The following is a 20,864-nucleotide window of genomic DNA, read 5'->3' as shown; positions in this document are numbered from 1 at the left end:
TCTCCGCATGACAACTAATCCAAGTCTTCACCTGAATAGTTTCTGCACCACAACCTAATAAGGCCAGGATGGGTTGGGGTTCTACGGTCTCTCAGCTTCTACAGTTCAATGAAAGCAATAATGTCTTCGCAATTAACTCGCTAAACATATATTACAAACAAGGAACCTCCACTGAGCGGAAGGATTCTCACGTGCGCCTGCACATGACTATACCCTCCACCTAATTTCTTATGTGTACTTAATCCGGGTTAGGATTTGTCCATAATGTATCACTTGTAACAGAACCCACACAAGTAACAGAACCAAAGAACCAAACAAGAACAAAATAAAAATACAACAAATAGAAATAACCCTTTCTTTGGAAACAATAAAAAGATGATCCCCAGTGAAGTCGCCATTTTTCTGTCGCGGGGAAAAATCGTTGTCTTTTTTGGGATGAGACACCTGATGCCTTCTTTGGGCTCGAGTGCTCAAAAAATGATTTTTCTTTTGTACGGACCAAACTTTTTATTGTTTCCAAAAGAGGAAAAGGAAAAAAGTTGCAATAACCTTAAAAGTGGGGGAGAGATCTTGGGTAAGAGGGTTGGTTATACGAAGGGAAGGTATTAGCACCCAACGTATCTATAGTACTCTATAGGTTTCTTTGTTTTATTTATTCCATTCTTGTTATGGTGGAGGTTCTTGTGAAATAGGTGGGACCTAAGGTGTTTGTTTGATTATGCTCGCAAAGATCATCGCGATCATCTGCATACATATCCCCTAGAGGGAATCAGAGCATCTGTAGCTCGGGGTCTACGGGTGCTAAGGTTTGAATGGTTTTTTTGTTTTGTTTTGCTCGCCAAGGATCGACCTTGTGCCTACGTATTCTCAAAGGGATGTTGAGAAAGTCAGAGCAATCGTAGTTCCCACTTATGCTAGTGGAAGCAAAGGAAAAGAGACAAATGTCATCTAAATGTTCGATGTATCTAATCTATATCATCACATACATCTGTTTGATTTTGTTTGAAAATCTTTTCATTATAAGCCCGGGGCCATGCCACTTAGGGTGCTTAGAATGATAAAGATGTTTTTGTTGTTTAACCAGCCTTGTGGCAAAAACTTTTAATGAAGTCAGCCTTGTGACAAAAAGTTTTAATTAATCAGCCAGCCTCGTGGCAAAAGTTTCAATGAAGTCAGCCTTGTGACAAAAACTTTGATTAATCAGCCAGTACGGTGGTAAAACAGTTTGATTGATTAGCCAGCCTTGTGGCAAAAAGAAAGTTGGATTGATTAGCCAGCCTTGTGGCAAAAAAGTTTGATTGATTGATTGATTGTTTGTGATGATATAAAAGAGATACTCCTAGCATAGAGATGAAAAATGTCTAATCTCCTAGGGTATTTGATTTGGATATTGGGGATGCTTATAAGAAGCCCGTGGGTCCTTGTACGAAGCCCAAGAGGAGGCTATCCGAGGGTCCTTGCATTGTAAGCCCAAGAGGAGGCTATGGGAGGGACAATCCAGGGTCCTTGCATTGTAAGCCCAAGAGGAGGCTATGGGAGGGTCACTCGTTTGTACAAAGCCCAAGGGGAGGCATGGTATAGTTGGTCTGAGCTCTTAGAGCGATTTCACCGGGAAACCATACTCTATGTCCTAACCTAAACTAGTGGAGATTCTTTGCACGAAGCCCAATAGGAGGCTATGGGGAACCTAGTGTTGTACTAAGTTGAACACGCACACATATCACACATATGAACAAACATGAACAAGTATGAACAAGTATGAACAAACATGAACAATTATATATATGACAAAGTGTGTGTATATAATGGAGTTTATGAAGGAAATATACCTGTAAGCATGATCCATTTGTATACACAGGGGCTCGGGACTCACACTCGGGGAGAGGTCCACTTGAGTTTATTCACAGCTATGTAAACAGGTATTTACAAAGGGCTTGGGACTTATACCTACATGGAGGCCCATGGTATATTTTTGGGAAGATTTAGAGAAAAACCTTCATTTTTGGTTTGTTATTCAAAGTTAAAAATCAAACTGATCGAGATATGTACAAAAGGCGTACAATGAAATACCTAATTTCATGTACTGGAATGGGTATGTACAAAAGGGCTTGGGACTTATACCTACGTGGAGGCCCGTGTTTTATTTACAAAACATGGTTGATTGTTTTTATTTACAGACGCGAGGTTTCGCTTTTGTAAAACTGTTTGAAAGTTTGTTTTGAAAGTTTATTCTGTTTGAAGAAAAACTGTACAAAAAAGAAAAGAAATGGGACTTACACTCTCTAATATTCGAGAGGCCCCTGTTTTATTTTCATAAAACAGGGTGGATGGTTTTGAAAAGATGTGAGATTTATTGTTTTGAAAAACAGTTTGAAAAGTATTGTTTTGGAAAAGTTTTCTGTACAAAGAAAAACTGTAAAATAAAGAAGAGTGGGTCTTATACTCTCTAATATTCGAGAGGCCCCACTTCGTCTTGAAAATCAATTGATCAATTAAAAGGATTTAATCAAAAAGAAGTGGTTTATCGTTTTTGAAAAGAATTGTGATCGCTCGTTTTAAAACGATTTGAATTTGAAAGAAATCAACTTAATTAAGTTTAAAACAAGTTTTAATGCTTAATTAAGACCTAAGTGATTAGGGTTTGATCGCAAAATATTTACAAGTGATTAGGTTTGAAAATTAAATGAAAAAACAATATTTAAAGTATTTAAAAAACACTTAAAATGTATCATTTTAAACCTAATTAAAAACATATTAAATAAATCTTTTTTTGTGATTTTTTTTGATATTGTCAAAATATGTCTATTAAATAAGAAGTGTTTAAAAAATGAAGAAAAAATAAGTTATTTTGATGGGTTAAATTAATTGATGAAGTTGTGAAGAAAATGAAAGAAAATAGTGTTTAAAAAAGAGGTTTTGTCTTCACTAGGGCTTGAACCCACGCCCTGAGGTTCACTACTCAAAACAACAACCAACTGAGCTGCGCGTGCAGCTTGTTTATGATACGCTTCCATTCAATTATATTTTCAAACAAATATTTGAAATTTCCAAACCAAAAACGCGCCAAGAACACAACCCTAACTGAATTTTGAATTTCATCAAATCTGTGTTGTTTTGATCAGGTAAAGGGTCTATTCCACTTGGTTTTTCACGACGAACATGATGATGACCTTTAATTTCATTTATTTTTACTCTAAGGCTATCAATTTTCTGATGAACACGAAGAACCCTAGAACTGAAATTCAATGTGAAATCGTGTATGATCATGTTATGATGCAATTGATTGAGGGTTAATGATCCTCATAGGTGCAGAAACAAGATGGTAACTCAGTTTTTCATTTATGATGCATGTATGATAGAGTTTGAAGTTCATGAGCACTTACCTCAAAAACGGCTAAGCTGGATATTGAATTTTGCAAAGGAGGTGTTACAGAAGTTGTTTGATGATCTGGATAGCTTCAATGGACCTTATGGAAGGTGTCTGGATGCTTGGAGTAGACTGAATTCATCTGAGCATAGCCATGGTACCCGACCTGCATAAGCTTCAAGAGTGAATCGAATTTGAAGATGGAGGTGTTTCAGGTCATGGATGATGATTGGTATAGCTCATATATGATATATGGAATGTGTTTGAAGCATTAGTTTGGACAGAAATGAGCTTGTGTGGATTTTGGCATGATAAGGCTCATTTGATGTTCATATGGAGGTTGAAAAGTGAATCTGAGTTTTGGGGTGATTTGGGGTGTGTGAGTGGTTCAAACACATCCCATATGATGTTTATGAGTTGTTAGAACCATCACTTTGGCCATAACTTCAATGATTTGGAGGTTGAGTTTTCTACCTCTTTGAAAACTATGAAACTTGCAATTCAAGAAAGAAGAGAGAAAACCTATAATTGTGAGGTTTTGGTGTGAATTGAAGAGTGATTTGAACCTCTATTTATAGGCCAAGGATTCTGAATGAAGAGCTCTTGCAAGTTGCTTCAAGAATGATGATTTGGCTTAAGAGATAAAATGGAATCTTTCACATTAAATGCAAATGGTTAAAGTAACTAAACCATGGTTATTTTGGCCAAGCTTCTTATCTCTTTCCTATCTGATCTTAAACCAGAAAATATCTCTCAATCATTGCTTTGGTGTGTCATCACTTGAATTATAGGTCATGTAGTCTTGAAACTTAGTGAAAAATGGTGAAAATTCAAGTGAAAATGATCACTAAATGCATAATTCAAAACCATAGCTATGCTCCATATTTTTTCATGCTCTTGGACATTTTGGAAAGCTCATATTACACACTTCAAAACCCTAGTTGAAAGTTTCTTCAAGATCCTTAAGGAAGTGGGTGAAAAAGATCCATGAACTTTGAGAAAAATGAAGTTTTAAGTGAAATTTTCATAAGATACCAACTTTGAAGCTCCATATCTTTTAAATGGTTGATCTTATGAAAAAAAATTATATGTGTCAAAGTTGTTCATTGGATCAAAATCTACAACTTTCATGTTGGAAGTTTTTTTCAGTTTGTAGGTGAAATTTTGAGAAATTCCCTTCCAAAGTTTGGAAAAAACCATTGAAAAACACTTAGAAATTTTTCTAAGTATGAAAAGTCAAACTTTTGACTTTTGATTCTTGATTGATTTTCTTGATTTTTCTTGATCAAATGACTTCATATATCATATATTGATGATTCAAAACTTCAAAAGTCATGGTTGACCAAAATTCCCCAAAAGTCAATGGTGATCTTGTACAGTTGACTTTTTCAGACGAATCGCGTTTCTTGAGATTTCAAGTGAAACAGGCTACCCTCATCAAATGAATAGTATGAATGGATCATATTGAGGTATTAGAGGATATTGAACCATGATTTGAGTTGTGGCACCATGTCCTGATTAAAAAGTCAGTTGCTCAGTGAATTAGGTCAAAAACCCTAATTGTCGACCTGATGAAATTGATGCCTGTAGGTCTTGAATTGAGATGTAATTTCCATTGTATATTGTCATAGGGATTATTTGAGGATGATTGAAACCTTTGATTGACTTCCTGGGGGTTTTTAGGGTTTCCCAAATGTGATCCCTGATTTCAGTCCCTGATAGTTCAAAACCCTGATCTGAGAATTTGTCTGATCAATCTTTGTGTAGAAGATGTTATGAGCCAATGGATTAGGTCAAAATGATGCACTTGAGGTCTTGAGGTCATGTCCCAAGTCATTATGTCAATCTCTGAGCAAAAGTCAGGAGTATGCTATCTTCAGTCAAAACCCTAATCTGGTTGGTTCAGAGCCTCTGAGCCTGTTGAGATGGATTTCTGAGGACCAAATGTTGATTGTTGATGAAGATGATTCATTTGAAATGAAGGGAGAACAAAACCCTAATTGATTGTTACTTGTACTGATGAGTGATTTCCTGATTAAACCCTGCTGAGTCACAAGTAGCAAACACAAGCTATGCAATTTGTTAGAGATGCAAATGATGCATATGCAAATGATATGAGGTGGTATCTTAGGTCAAAAATTGGGGTATGACACCATGATCAATGAAACCAATATGGCTAAGCATTTCTGGGCAGAAGCAATAAACACTGCATGCTATATTCAGAATAGAATCTCTATCAGACCTATTCTAAATAAGACTCCTTATGAATTGTGGAAGAATAGAAAGCCCAACATTTCATATTTCCATCCTTTTGGATGTGTATGCTTTATTCTGAACACTAAAGATCATCTTGGTAAGTTTGATTCCAAAGCTCAAAAATGTTTCCTTCTTGGATATTCTGAACGCTCAAAAGGCTACAGAGTATACAATACTGAAACATTGATTGTAGAAGAATCAATCAATATCAGGTTTGATGATAAGCTTGGTTCTGAAAAACCAAAGCAGTTTGATAATTTTGCAGATTGGGATATTGATATATCAGAAGTTGTTGAGCCAAGAAGCAACGCATCAGAAGCAGAGCTTATCAGAAGCAAAGAATCTGAAGATCAAGTATCAGCTTCTCTGGAGAATCTAAGCATTTCTGAAGAACCATCTGTCAGAAGATCATCCAGACTCATTTCTGGTCATTCAGAAGATGTCATTCTTGGAAAGAAGGATGATCCAATCAGAACAAGAGCATTCCTTAAGAACAATGCAGACTGTCAATTAGGTCTTGTATCTTTGATCGAGCCAACTTCTGTTGATCATGCTCTAGAAGATCCAGACTGGATAATTGCTATGCAAGAAGAACTGAATCAGTTTACAAGGAATAATGTTTGGGATCTTGTTCCTAGACCAGGTGGATTCAATATAATCGGTACAAAATGGGTCTTCAGAAACAAGCTCAGTGAGAAAGGTGAAGTGGTAAGGAACAAAGCTAGACTGGTGGCTCAGGGTTATAGTCAGCAAGAAGGGATTGACTATACAGAAACCTTTGCACCAGTGGCCAGGTTAGAATCTATTCGTCTATTAATTTCATTTGCCACTCAACATAACATCACTCTCTATCAGATGGATGTTAAGAGTGCCTTCTTAAATGGTTATATAGATGAAGAAGTTTATGTCCATCAACCTCCTGGTTTTGAAGACTCTATGTCTCCTAATCATGTTTTTAAATTAAAGAAATCGTTATATGGATTGAAACAAGCTCCCAGAGCTTGGTATGAACGCTTAAGTTCTTTCCTTCTGGATAATGGTTTCACTAGAGGAAAAGTGGACACTACTCTCTTTTGTAAAACCTTTAAAAGGGATATTTTAATTTGTCAAATATATGTAGATGATATTATTTTTGGAACATCTAATGCTACACTTGGAAAGGAGTTTGCTGAGTCTATGCAGGCTGAGTTTGAAATGAGCATGATGGGAGAACTCAAGTATTTCCTTGGAATACAAATAAATCAAACATCAGAAGGAACGTATGTTCACCAAACCAAGTATGTGAAGGAACTTCTGAAGAAGTTTAATCTTCTAGACTGCAAAGAAGCCAAAACTCCTATGCATCCAACATGCATCCTAGGTAAGGATGAGGTAAGTAAGAAGGTAGATCAGAAGTTATACAGAGGTATGATTGGATCTCTTCTATATTTGACTGCTTCTAGACCTGACATTCTGTTCAGTGTTTGTTTGTGTGCTAGATTCCAATCAGATCCTAGAGAATCTCATTTAACTGCTGTTAAGAGAATTCTAAGGTATCTGAAAGGCACTACTAATGTTGGCTTAGTTTACAGAAAATCAAAAGAATACAACTTAGTAGGATTCTGCGATGCTGACTATGCTGGAGACAGAATTGAAAGAAAAAGTACTTCAGGAAGTTGCCAATTTCTTGGAAGTCATTTGATCTCTTGGTATAGCAAGAAGCAAGCAACTATTGCTCTATCAACAACAGAAGCAGAATATGTCGCTGCTGCTGGTTGTAGTACACAGATGCTCTGGATGAAGAGTCAGTTAGAAGATTATCAGATATATGAGAGTAACATTCCTATATTCTGTGATAATACTTCTGCTATATGTTTATCTAAGAATCCTATTCTTCATTCAAAGGCTAAACATATTGAGATTAAACATCATTTCATAAGGGACTATGTTCAGAAGGGTGTTATATCTTTAAACTTTGTTGATACAGACCATCAATGGGCTGATATCTTTACAAAACCCCTGGCTGAAGATAGGTTTAAGTTCATTCTGAAGAACATCAGTATGGATTTATGCCCAGAATGAGAAGATGAGAAGTTCTTATGTATGAGTATCTTCTGAAATGAAAATGGATTATTTTCTAATCAGAAGTTCTGATTGAAATCTTTTAGAAATTATGATTCGGTTATTACTAACGTTTCATTGTCTAAGTTGATTCAGAACCTCTTTTAAAGCAAAACAGCTGTAACGTCCTATCTCGGGATGGTAAACCTGTCGTTACTATTCATGGATAAGCGCGCGTGCAGTTGAAGGGACGCCGACCATAGGTAACTGTGCTAGTCACCTCATTTGTCTTTATTATCTCTCCTCATGTCACGTAACATTAAATGCTATCCATCATTTGTTTTATTTTATTTTTCTTTTAAATACTCTTCAAACGCTTCTCCTTCCCTCTTATATTTTCTCTATTACACTCTGTCTTTGTTTTCCTTCTCTATCTTTTTGCATTCATATCAAACCCTAGCTGTTCATTATCTGCAAATCCATCATGAACTCTTCATCAAGCCCAGGAAACCATGAAAATGATCAAAACAAAAAGAGAAAAGCTGTTGAAACATCTCCTTCCAAACCCAAAAAGATAAAGATCACCTATGACCCTCTCAAGGTGAATCCATTCGAAGCCATGTTATCTGGAAACTATTCTAGACGTGTGTTTCAACCCCCTGGTGAAAGCCCTCCATCATCTCCATCTTCTTCCTCATCTTGTTACCTTCAAGACTCAACTTCCTCCTCATCTAACCTTTTCTCTCCCTCAACCCATTCCAAGGAAATCTCTTCATTTTCACCTGCTGAGAATGTTGTCTCTGATAAAGATTGTGGAAGATCTGCATCAGAACCAAGTCTCCCTGACCCCTCGCCTGGAAGCCCAAGAAGCAGTCAATGATGCGTTTCACTCCTTCATGGCATGCTGGCACAGATTTTGTCTTAGCTAGGGTCTTAGGCTTTGGTCTTAGTAGTTTTCTTTCCTTGTTGCATCTGCTTGTTAAACATAAGAACCTCATGTAATATCTTTTGATTATCAATGAAAAGTTTCTTTGCTTTTACATTCCAGTGTTTTTATTTGTCGTTTTATTCATCTGAATCTTTTGATATATTCTTTTTGATGTTATGACAAAAAGGGGGAGAAGATAAATGATAAATGATTTGATTAATCTATCAGTTGCTGGGTAAAGCTCCCACACATTTACTAAAAAGAACTGCAAGTTCTATATGGTTTAAAGTGTTTTGCAGGTATAAAGAAGTGAAGAGAATCTTCAAAGCAAACACAAGAAGCAAAACCATAAGAAGTGTTATTCTGTAAAAAGAATAAACTCATGGAAACTGAAGCAAGCTGAGTGCTGTCAAGCTTCAGAAATCAGAAGCAAGAAAGAAGAATGAATCAGAAGCACTGATAATAGAATTTGATCCATATTTGTCTATTTGCTCTGACAAAATTCTATTTGCTCTGATACATTATTTTAGCCTATATGGCTCTGATACATATCATGTGTTCTAATATACATTTTATGTTCTGACTCATTCATGCTGACTTTTGTCGTTTAGTTTTTGTTCTGTAACATTTCAGGATGTAGAGATGCTCTGATGATGCTCTGGTACATTCAACAATGTTCTGATACAAATCTAGCATGAAGTAATGTTGGTAGAAATTCAAAGCTCTGAAGCTATCCGAGGGAAGCAGAAATCAGAAGCTGTGAATGTTCTAAAGATCCAGAAAACTCAAGTTCTGAAGCTGTCCTAAATGGAAGCAGAAATCAGAAGCTGTGAATGTTCAGAAGATCAAAGAAATTCAAGTTCTGAAGCTGTCCTAGATGGAAGCAGAAGTCAGAAGCTGTGAATGTTCAGAAGATCAAAGAAATTCAAGTTCTGAAGCTGTCCTAGATGGAAGCAGGAATCAGAAGCTGTGAGTGTTCTAGGGATCTAAAGAAATTCTAGTTCTGAAGCTGTCCAATGGAAGCAGAAATCAGAAGCTATGAATTCTCTAAAGACAGAAGCTTATGTGATCGTCTCTACCGAAATAATCAGGGAAGTCTTTTATTAAAGTTCTTCGAGTATTTATTTCAGGGGGAGATTATTTATCTCAGGGGGAGATTGTTAATCTCAGGGGGAGACATATTCATATGTGTCGCGGGGAAAAATCGTTGTCTTTTTTCGGGATGAGACACCTGATGCCTTCTTTGGGCTCGAGTGCTCAAAAAATGATTTTTCTTTTGTACGGACCAAACTTTTTATTGTTTCCAAAAGAGGAAAAGGAAAAAAGTTGCAATAACCTTAAAAGTGGGGGAGAGATCTTGGGTAAGAGAGTTGGTTATACGAAGGGAAGGTATTAGCACCCAACGTATCTATAGTACTCTATAGGTTTCTTTGTTTTATTTATTCCATTCTTGAGAGGTTCTTGTGAAATAGGTGGGACCTAAGGTGTTTGTTTGATTATGCTCGCAAAGATCATCGCGATCCTCTGCATACATATCCCTTAGAGGGAATCAGAGCATCTGTAGCTCGGGGTCTACGGGTGCTAAGGTTTGATTGGTTTTTTTTTTGTTTTGTTTTGCTCGCCAAGGATCGACCTTGTGCCTACGTATTCTCAAAGGGATGTTGAGAAAGTCAGAGCAATCGTAGTTCCCACTTATGCTAGTGGAAGCAAAGGAAAATAGACAAATGTCGTCTAAATGCTAGATGTATCTAATCTATATCATCACATACATCTGTTTGATTTTGTTTGAAAATCTTTTCATTATAAGCCCGGGGCCATGCCACTTAGGGTGCTTAGAATGATAAAGATGTTTTTGTTTAACCAGCCTTGTGGCAAAAGTTTCAATGAAGTCAGCCTTGTGACAAAAACTTTGATTAATCAGCCAGCCTCGTGGCAAAAGTTTCAATGAAGTCAGCCTTGTGACAAAAACTTTGATTAATCATCCAGTACGGTGGTAAAACAGTTTGATTGGTTAGCCAGCCTTGTGGCAAAAAGAAATTTGATTGATTAGCCAGCCTTGTGGCAAAAAAGTTTGATTGATTGATTGATTGTTTGTGATGATATATAAGAGATACTCCTAGCATAGAGATGAAAAATGTCTAATCTCCTAGGGTATTTGATTTGGATATTGGGGATGCTTATAAGAAGCCCGTGGGTCCTTGTACGAAGCCCAAGAGGAGGCTATCCGAGGGTCCTTGCATTGTAAGCCCAAGAGGAGGCTATGGGAGGGACAATCCAGGGTCCTTGCATTGTAAGCCCAAGAGGAGGCTATGGGAGGGTCACTCGTTTGTACAAAGCCCAAGGGAAGGCATGGTATAGTTGGTTTGAGCTCTTAGAGCGATTTCACCGGGAAACCATACTCTATGTCCTAACCTAAACTAGTGGAGATTCTTTGCACGAAGCCCAATAGGAGGCTATGGGGAACCTAGTGTTGTACTAAGTTGAACAAGCACACATATCACATATATGAACAAACATGAACAAGTATTAACAAACATGAACAGGTATGAACAATTATATATATATGACAAAGTGTGTGTATATAATGGAGTTTATGAAGGAAATATACCTGTAAGCATGATCCATTTGTATACACGGGGGCTCGGGACTTACACTCGGGGAGAGGTCCGCTTGAGTTTATTCACAGCTATGTAAACAGGTATTTGCAAAAAGGGCTTGGGACTTATACCTACATGGAGGCCCATGGTATATTTTTGGGAAGATTTAGAGAAAAACCTTCATTTTTGGTTTGTTATTCAAAGTTAAAAAACACATTGATTGAGATATGTACAAAAGGCGTACAATGAAATACCTAATTTCATGTACTAGAGTGGGTATGTACAAAAGGGCTTGGGACTTATACCTACGTGGAGGCCCGTGGTGTATTTACAAAACATGGTTGATTGTTTATTTACAGGACGCGAGGTTTCGCTTTTGAAAAAACTGTTTGAAGATTTGTTTGAAAAGTTTATTCTGTTTGAAGAAAAACTGTACAAAAAAGAAAAGAAATGGGACTTACACTCTCTAATATTCGAGAGGCCCCTGTTTTATTTTCATAAAACAGGGTGGATGGTTTGAAAAAGATGTGTGATTTGTTGTTAAAAAAACTGTTTGGAAAAGTATTGTTTTGAAAAAGTTTTCTGTACAAAGAAAAACTGTAAAGGGAAAAAAAAAGTGGGTCTTATACTCTCTAATATTCGAGAGTCCCCACTTCATTTTGAAAATCATTTGATCAATTAAAAAGGTTTAATCAATAGTTTCAAAAAGAAATGGTTTATCGTTTTTGAAAAGAATGATCGTTCGTTTTAAAACGATTTGAATTTGAAAGAAATTAACTTAATTAAGTTTAAAACAAGTTTTAATGCTTAATTAAGACCTAAGTGATTAGGGTTTGATCACAAAATATTTACAAGTGATTAGGTTTGAAAATTAAATGAAGAAACAATATTTAAAGTATTTAAAAAACACTTAAAATGTATCATTTTAAACCTAATTAAAAACACATTAAATAAATCTTTTTTTTGTGATTTTTTTTAATATTGTCAAAATAGGTATATTAAATAAGAGGTGTTTAAAAAATGAAGAAAAAATAAGTTAATTTGATGTATTAAACAATTAAATGAAGTTGTAAAAGAAAATGAAAGAAAATAGTGTTAAAAAAGAGGGTTTGGTCTCACAAGGGTTTGAACCCACGACCTGGAGGTTACCAACCAAAACACTTGCCAACTGAGCTGCGCGCGCAGCTTGTAAATAACACGCTTCCATTTAATTATATTTTAAAACGAACCATTTGAATTTCTGAACAAAAAATGGCGCCAAGAACACATCCCTAACTTGATTTTGAATTTTCTGAAAACTGAGTTGTTTTGATCAATCAAAGGGTCTATCTCACTCGGTTTTTCACGAGGAACATGATGGTGGTATTATAATTCATTTATTTTTACTCTAAGGGGGTCAATTTTGTGATGAACACGAAGAACCCTAAAACTGAAATTCAATGTGAAATCGTGTATGATCATGATATGGTGCAATTGATTGAGGGTTATTATTCAGTGATGGTGCAGAAACAAGATGGTAACTTAGTTTTTCATTTATGATGCATGTATGATAGAGTTTGAAGTTCATGAGCACTTACCTTAAAAATGGCAAAACTGAGAATCGAATTCTGCAAATGAAGAGTTCCAGTTGTTGTTTCTTGATCTGAACACCTTCAGTGGACCTTATGGAACATGTTTGGATGCCTGGAGCAATTTGAAAACCTCTTGATCAATCCATGGTACTCGATCTGCAGTATGGTTCAAGTGAGGATCAAGCTAGCTGATTTTGATGTTTCAGATCATGGATAATGGTTGGAACAGTTCATATGAAGTATATGGAGTGTGTTTGGATGGTTAGATTGGACAGATATGGCCTGGTATGAGAATTGATATGTTAAGGCTCATTTTATGCAAACATGGTGGTTGAAGAGTGATTCTGAGATTTAGGGTGATTTGGGGTGTGTGAGTGGATCAAACACATCATATTTGATGTTTATGAGATGTTAGAACCATCACTTTGGCCATAACTCAAAGGGTTTGGAGGTTGAGTTTTCTACCTCTTTGAAAACTATGAAACTTGCAATTCAAGAAAGAAGAGAGAAAACCTATAATTGTGAGGTTTTGGTGTGAATTGAAGAGAGGAAATGACCTCTATTTATAGGCCAAGAGTTCTGAACTCAGACCTTTGCAAGTTGCTTCAAAGTTTGATGATTTGGCTTAAGGGATAGAAAGGAATCTTTTACATTAATGCAAAATGGTTAAAGTGACCAAACCATGGTTAAAACTCTAAGCTTCTTATCTCTTTCCATTCTGATCTCAAATCAGAAAAATATCATTCAATCATTGCTTCTATGCATCATTACTTGGATCATTTGGCAAATTGGTTCATAACTTTGCAAAAATGGCTTGAAATTTCAAGTGAAAAGTTCACTAATGGCAAAATTCAAAACCATAGCTACACTCCATATTTTTTCATGCTCTTGGACATTTTGGAAAGCTCATGTTACACACTTCAAAACCCTAGTTGAAAGTTTCTTCAAGACCTTTAAGGAAATGGGTGAAAAAGATCCATGAACTTTGGAGAAAATGAAGTTTTAAGTGAAATTTTCAAAAAGTACCAACTTTGAAGCACCATATCTCTTAAATGGTTGATCTTATGGAAAAAATTTATATGTGTCAAAGTTGTTTATTGGATCAAAATCTACAACTTTCATGTTGGGAGTTTTTTTCAGTTTGTAGGTGAAATTTTGAGAAATTCCCTTCCAAAGTTTGGAAAAAACCATTGAAAGTCAAACTTTTGACTTTTTGATTCTTGATTGATTTTCTTGATTTTCCTTGATCAAATGACTTCTCATATCATATATTGATGATTCAAAACTTCAAAAGTCATGGTTGACCAAAATTCCCCAAAAGTCAATGGTGATCTTATACAGTTGACTTTTTCAGACGAATCGCGTTTCTGGAGATTTCAAGTGAAACAAGCTATCCTCATCAAATGAATAGTATGAATGGATCATATTGAAGCATTTGAGGATATTGAATCATGATTTGAGTTGTGGCACCATGTCCTGATTAAAAAGTCAGTTGTTCAGTGAATTAGGTCAAAAACCCTAATTGTCGACCTGATGAAATTGATGCCTGTAGGTCTTGAATTGAGATGTAATTTCCATTGCATATTGTCATAGGGATTATTTGAGGATGATTGAAACCTTTGATTGACTTCCTGGGGATTTTTAGGGTTTCCCAAATGTGATCCCTGATTTTAGTCCCTGATAGTTCAAAAAACCCTGATCTGAGGATTTGTCTGATCAATCTTTGTGTAGGAGATGTTCTGAGCCAATGGATTAGGTCAAAATGATGCACTTGGGGTCTTGAAGTCATGTCCCAAGTCATTAGGTCAAATCCTGAGCAAAAGTCAAGAGCATGCTGTCTTCAGTCAAAACCCTAATTCAGTCGATTCAAAGCTGTTGAGTTTGTTGAAGTGAATCTCTGAGGACCAAATGTTGATTGTTGATGAAGATAGTTCTTTTGAGATGAAGGGAGAACAAAACCCTAATTGATTGTTACTTGTACTGATGAGTGATTTTCCTGATTAAATCCTGCTGAGTCACAAGTAACAAACACAAGCTATGCAGTCTGTTAGAGATGCAAATGATGCATATGCAGATGATATGAGGTGGTATCTTAGGTCAAAAATTGGGGTATGACAGATGCCCCTATTTAAGTTTCTTCAACCTGAGATATGAAGATTGAAAATCTTCGTTTTGATAGGGTGGAAGAGACTTAAATATCAGAAGACGCGAATTTTGGACCTAAGATACCAAAATTGCGAATGATGCAAGGATATCTCTACCGAGGGATATCAAAAACTGACTCCGCTGGGGAAAAGAGATCGGGAAGGATGTCCCAATCCGTTTTAGGAAGAGAATCCGTTTTATCGGGAAAGCAAGTGTATGCTTCACCTGGGAATGATAGCTTTGTAAAAAACTTACCAATCGACATTATCGACTATCAGCATGGGGATAGACTTGTTTAGTAATGCGAAGGTGAAAGGTATGAAACTGTGTTACCGACTATCAGCATGGTGATAGACTTGACAAGGTAAAAGAGTTTCAATGTTTGGTTAATATTACCGACTATCAGCCTTGTGATAGACATGTTTAATAATATAACCAGAACAAAAGGTTACCGACTACCAGCCTTGTGATAGCGGTTTTGAAGACATGATCAATTATCAGCCGAGTGATAAAATGATCCTGGAGACTTTGCTAGGGAAATTACTGGTTATTCAGCCTTGTGAACAGTAATGAGGCCCTGATTGTCAAATGGTCTTCATGATTGATTTCCTTGAGAGGAAAAAGCTTTTGAAAGAGACATAAGCTGCTCAGATGACGAGGCTATTGCTTATTGTCTATTTTTTCACGACTCTATTTGAAGAATCGGAATTTGAATTTTTTTGGTAAAGACAAAGTTCTAACCAAGAATGAATTGGAAAGAGACAGTCAAACAAGACTTTGTACCCATGAGGAATGAACTCAACTGGGTATTTTCTCCTTTGTTTTGAGAGGAGAAACTAAAGCAACCTTCTTCCACGAGGAATGATCTCAGTGGGGAACTGGAGAAACAAAATGTTCTTTCTGCTTATGGGTGACAATCTATTGGAGAGATGACACGCCCATACCTGCTTCATTTTTTTCTTTTTTCTCTTTTTTTTCTTTTTTTTTTTTTTGGGATAGATATATCCTAAACAAGTGATTTTGAGGCAAACATTAAAAAATGCAAGAATGCATAAATGATGTAAATACGTATGAATGATGAATGTCATGAATGTCGCATGCATGCTGACGAAACTGACAGACAATGAAGTGTATACTGGAGAAGGACCGATGTCGCAATACAACCAGATACTTGGCAAATGTTTTTCAACACGGTGTAGATAACACAGGTGAACAATGCTGTGTGCTTTAAACTTCTCTGGGGAAGATGAGCATCTTTTCTTATTGAGAGGGAAGAACTTCTTCACTGGAGATGGAAAATCTTCGTCACTGAGGATAGGAGAGCTTCTTCACTGGGGATAGAAGAGCTTCTTCACTGGGGATAGAAGAGCTTCTTTACCTCGAGGGGTAATTGCTTCAAGAATTCTTTTTTGGGACAAGAATACCGTTGTCTCAACAATTTTTCAGGGAGAATCCTTTTGTTCATCCTATGGAGACGACTGCTGATGTTCCTTCCGTTGTTCACAACTCAAAGGAAAATTTCGCTTTTATTTTGAAAAAGAAAAGTGAAGTAAATTCATTTAAAACTTATTTTTTCTCTTTTTTTTTTCAAAAACGAATAACACAATTAAAGCGTCATTTTGCAAGCTAAAAGAAATTAGAGATTGCAAACAAATGGGCACAAGGCTCAAATTTATTTAATAGGATGGAAATCCGCTAAAGGCGTGATTCCATGGAGTATTTACAAAAGTTGAAAATGGTAATTATGCGGAAAAGGCTACATTGAAAGCAATAACCACTATCCCCTTAACAACTTTGAGTTCCAACTGTGTTTGTCGCTTCAGATTGGCGATGATTTGATTGAAGATCCTTTGATGAGGTACAGACTCTTCAGGTGACGAAGTACGGACTAATGCAGTTACTTTGTCATAAATCCCTAATTTTTGCCTAGATTGCCCTTTCAGGTTTTCAATCTACCAGGATGAATTTTTCTGTTTATTGTCTCTAATTTTTGCCTGGACCGCCCTTTCAGGTTTTCAGTCCACCGAGACGCTCATTTTTGCCTAAGTCGCCCTTTGCGGGTTTTCAACTTACCGAGCTGTTCTTTTGTATATTTTTTTTTTTTTAGACAAAGTATTTCTTGACTGCATCAGCATTCACAGGATATGGGAGTTCATCACCATCCATGGTTGCAAGAGTCATGGCGCCGCCAGAAAATGTTCTTTTGACAACATACGGGCCTTCGTAATTAGGAGACCATTTGCCCCTAGAATCTGGTTGAAAAGACAAGATCTTTTTAAGCACGAGGTCGCCTTCTCGAAATTCACGAGGTCGAACCTTTTTGTTGAAAGCTTGTTTCATCCTTGCTTGGTATAACTGTCCATGGCATAGAGCAGTCATACGTTTTTCTTCGATTAAGTTCAACTGATCGTATCTGCTTTGACACCATTCAGCCTCTGATAACTTAGTTTCCATGAGGACTCTCATTGATGGGATTTCAACTTCTACGGGGAGCACAGCTTCCATGCCGTATACTAGAGAAAAGGGAGTTGCCCCTGTTGAAGTACGCACTGAAGTACGGTACCCATGTAAAGCAAATGGCAGCATTTCATGCCAGTCTTTGTAAGTGACGACCATTTTCTGGACAATCTTCTTAATGTTCTTGTTAGCAGCTTCGACGGCGCCGTTCATTTTTGGTCTGTAAGGAGAAGAGTTATGATGCTCAATCTTGAATTCCTCACACAGTTCTTTCATCATTTTGTTATTCAAGTTTGAACCATTGTCAGTAATGATCTTGCTGGGAACACCATATCGGCAAATGATGTTATTCTTGATAAACCTCACAACCACTTGTCTTGTAACATTGGCGTAAGATGCTGCTTCGACCCATTTGGTGAAGTAATCAATTGCTACCAAGATGAAACGATGACCGTTTGAAGCTTTTGGTTCAATCATTCCAATCAGGTCGATCCCCCACATGGAAAAAGGCCATGGAGATGAGAGAACGTTGAGTAGAGTCGGTGGCACATGGATCTTATCTGCGTAGATCTGGCACTTGTGACATCTCTTCACGTGTTTGTAACAGTCAGATTCCATTGTCAACCAATAGTATCCTGCTCTTAAGATTTTCTTTGACATCGCATGCCCGTTTGAATGAGTTCCAAAGGACCCTTCATGCACTTCATGCATTAACATGTCTGCTTCGTGTCTGTCCACGCATCTGAGCAAAACCATGTCGAAATTTCTTTTGTATAGCACATCTCCGTTCAGGAAGAAACTGCCAGAAAGTCTCCTTAGAGTCTTCTTGTCTTTGTTTGATGCCCCAAGTGGGTACTCTTGAGTTTGAAGGAAGCGTTTGATATCGTGGAACCACGGTTTATCATCGATGACTGCTTCAGTTGCAAACACATAGGCGGGCCTTTCAAGGCGCGTGATTCTGACTTTAGGCACATCATTCCAGTGATTGACTTTGAACATGGAAGATAGAGTAGCCAAGGCGTCTGCCATTCGATTCTGATCTCGAGGTATATGATGCAATTCAACCTTGTTGAAGAAAGTCAACAGACGTCTTGCATAATCTCTGTAAGGAATCAAACCAGGGTGATAAGTTTCCCACTTGTCTTTGATTTGGTTGATCACAAGGGCTGAATCTCCATATATGTCGAGGATCTTGATCCTTAAGTCAATGGCTTCTTCGAGACCCATGATACAAGCTTCATATTCTGCGATGTTGTTGGTACAATCAAATAGCAATCTGGCGGAGAACGGGATATGAGTACCCTTGGGAGTGATGATGATTGCCCCAATTCCATTGCCAAAAGCGTTTACTGCTCCATCAAAAATTAGGCCCCATCTTGATCCAGGCTCAGGACCTTCTTCAGGTAACGGTTCGTCACAATCTTTCATCTTCAAGTACATGATATCTTCGTCAGGAAAGTCAAACTTGAGAGATTGATATTCATTAATTGGTTGATGCGCCAAATGATCGGCGAGAATGCTTCCTTTGACCGCTTTTTGAGCATGGTACTCAATGTCATACTCAGATAACAGCATTTGCCATCGGGCAATCCTTCCTGTTAAGGCAGGCTTTTCAAAGACATACTTGATCGGATCCATTTTGGAGATTAACCAAGTAGTATTGTTGATCATGTATTGGCGGAGACGTTTTGAAGCCCAAGCCAAAGCACAACATGTTTTTTCGAGCATGGAGTAACGAGACTCACAGTCTGTGAATTTCTTACTCAGGTAATAGATGGCATGCTCCTTCTTACCAGTTTCATCTTGCTGTCCAAGCATACAGCCCATGGATTCTTCTAACACAGTAAGGTACATGATTAATGGTCTTCCTTCAACTGGAGGAATCAATATTGGTGGTTCTAACAGGTACTCTTTGATACTGTCGAACGCTTTCTGGCAATCTTCAGTCCATACAACCCCTTGATCTTTGCGGAGAAGCTTGAAAATTGGCCCACAAGTAGCAGTCATTTGAGAGATAAATCTGGAGATGTAGTTCAATCGTCCGAGAAATCCTCTTACTTGCTTTTCAGTCTTTGGTACAGGCATTTCTTGAATAGCTCTGACTTTGTCGGGATCTACTTCGATACCTCTTTGGCTGACAATGAAACCCAAGAGTTTTCCAGATCTAACCCCAAAAGTACATTTGTTAGGATTCAAGCGAAGCTGATACTTCCTTAACCGTTGAAACAACTTCAAAAGGTATTCAATGTGTTCTTCTTCTGTGCTGGACTTGGCTATCATGTCGTCCACATAAACTTCAATTTCTTTATGCATCATGTCATGAAAGAGAGTAGTCATTGCCCTTTGGTAAGTTGCGCCTGCATTCTTCAATCCAAACGGCATTACTTTGTAGCAAAAGGTACCCCATGGGGTGATGAAAGATGTCTTCTCCATGTCTTCAGGAGCCATCTTGATCTGATTATAACCGGAGAACCCGTCCATGAAGGAAAAGACGTTGAACTTAGCAGTGTTATCAACCAGCATGTCGATATGTGGTAATGGAAAGTCATCTTTTGGACTGGCCTTGTTCAAGTCACGGTAGTCAACACACATTCTGACTTTGCCATCTTTCTTCGGAACTGGCACTATGTTGGCCAACCATTGAGGATACTCAGAGGTGACAAGAAAACCTGCGCCGAGTTGCTTTTGAACTTCCACTTTGATCTTGTTAGCCATATCAGGGTGAGTCCTTCGCAATTTCTGCTTAACCGGCGGACATTCTGGCTTCAATGGCAAGTAATGCTGAACAATATTGGTATCCAACCCAGGCATGTCTTGGTAGGACCAGGCAAACACGTCAACATATTCTTTGAGGAGGTCTGTCAACTTACTCTTGATATCAGCATCAAGCAGCGATCCAATGGTCACTTCTTTTTTGTCTTCTTCAGAACCCAAGTTGATCTTTTCTAAAGGCTCTTTGTGAGGCAGAATGGCTCTTTCCTCGTGCTTAAGTAATCGAGAAATCTCGTCTGGGATCTCCTCTTCTTCCTCTTCTTCGGCTTCGAACACAGGAAACTCAAAGTTGGGAGAGGGCATAGGGTTATTGCATTCAATGGGTTTATCAATAGTAAATCTGCACATGTGATTTATATCTATTTCAGAAAATTTATGAATGCAAGAGTGTATGCAGATTTTTTTGAAAAGTTTTTTTTTCTTGGTTTTGGTTTTTTAGGATTACCATTTCCAGAAAAAAGCAAAAATAAAACATATAATGTAGGGAATTCAAAATGACACTTTATTTATGATTCATTTTTGAAACAAAGCCCTAAACACAAACTCATTTGTCTTGGGCGGGACAAAGAGGGAAACTTTTAAAACAAAGCCCTATACACAAAGTTATTTGGGCGGAATATTTAAAAACAAAGCCCTATAAAACATCTCTCTGCTTTGGGCAAGGCAGGAGTTCAAAATAACAGCGAGGTGATTACTTTGAGCGGCGAACAACATTCGGAACGTCGACAGCT

General features: G+C 37.4%; 1 protein-coding gene across 1 annotated transcript in view; it reads right to left on the bottom strand.

The window, feature by feature from the left end:
* LOC131597254 (uncharacterized) overlaps positions 1-19,317 on the bottom strand; it is a gene marked incomplete at its 5' end in the record, with an annotated part of 30,781 nt that extends 11,464 nt beyond the window's left edge. The window contains one exon of the mRNA XM_058869960.1: positions 18,085-19,317. Within this exon, the coding sequence (XP_058725943.1) occupies positions 18,085-19,317 (1,233 nt within the window). The remainder of the gene's footprint in view (positions 1-18,084) is intronic.
* Between the last annotated feature and the right edge of the window lie 1,547 nt (positions 19,318-20,864).

This window comes from Vicia villosa, linkage group LG4 (genome assembly GCF_029867415.1).
Source record: "Vicia villosa cultivar HV-30 ecotype Madison, WI linkage group LG4, Vvil1.0, whole genome shotgun sequence".
NCBI lineage: Eukaryota > Viridiplantae > Streptophyta > Magnoliopsida > Fabales > Fabaceae > Vicia > Vicia villosa.
The sequence above is the reverse complement of the archived record's forward strand: the minus strand, read 5'-3'. Positions and strand labels throughout refer to the sequence as shown.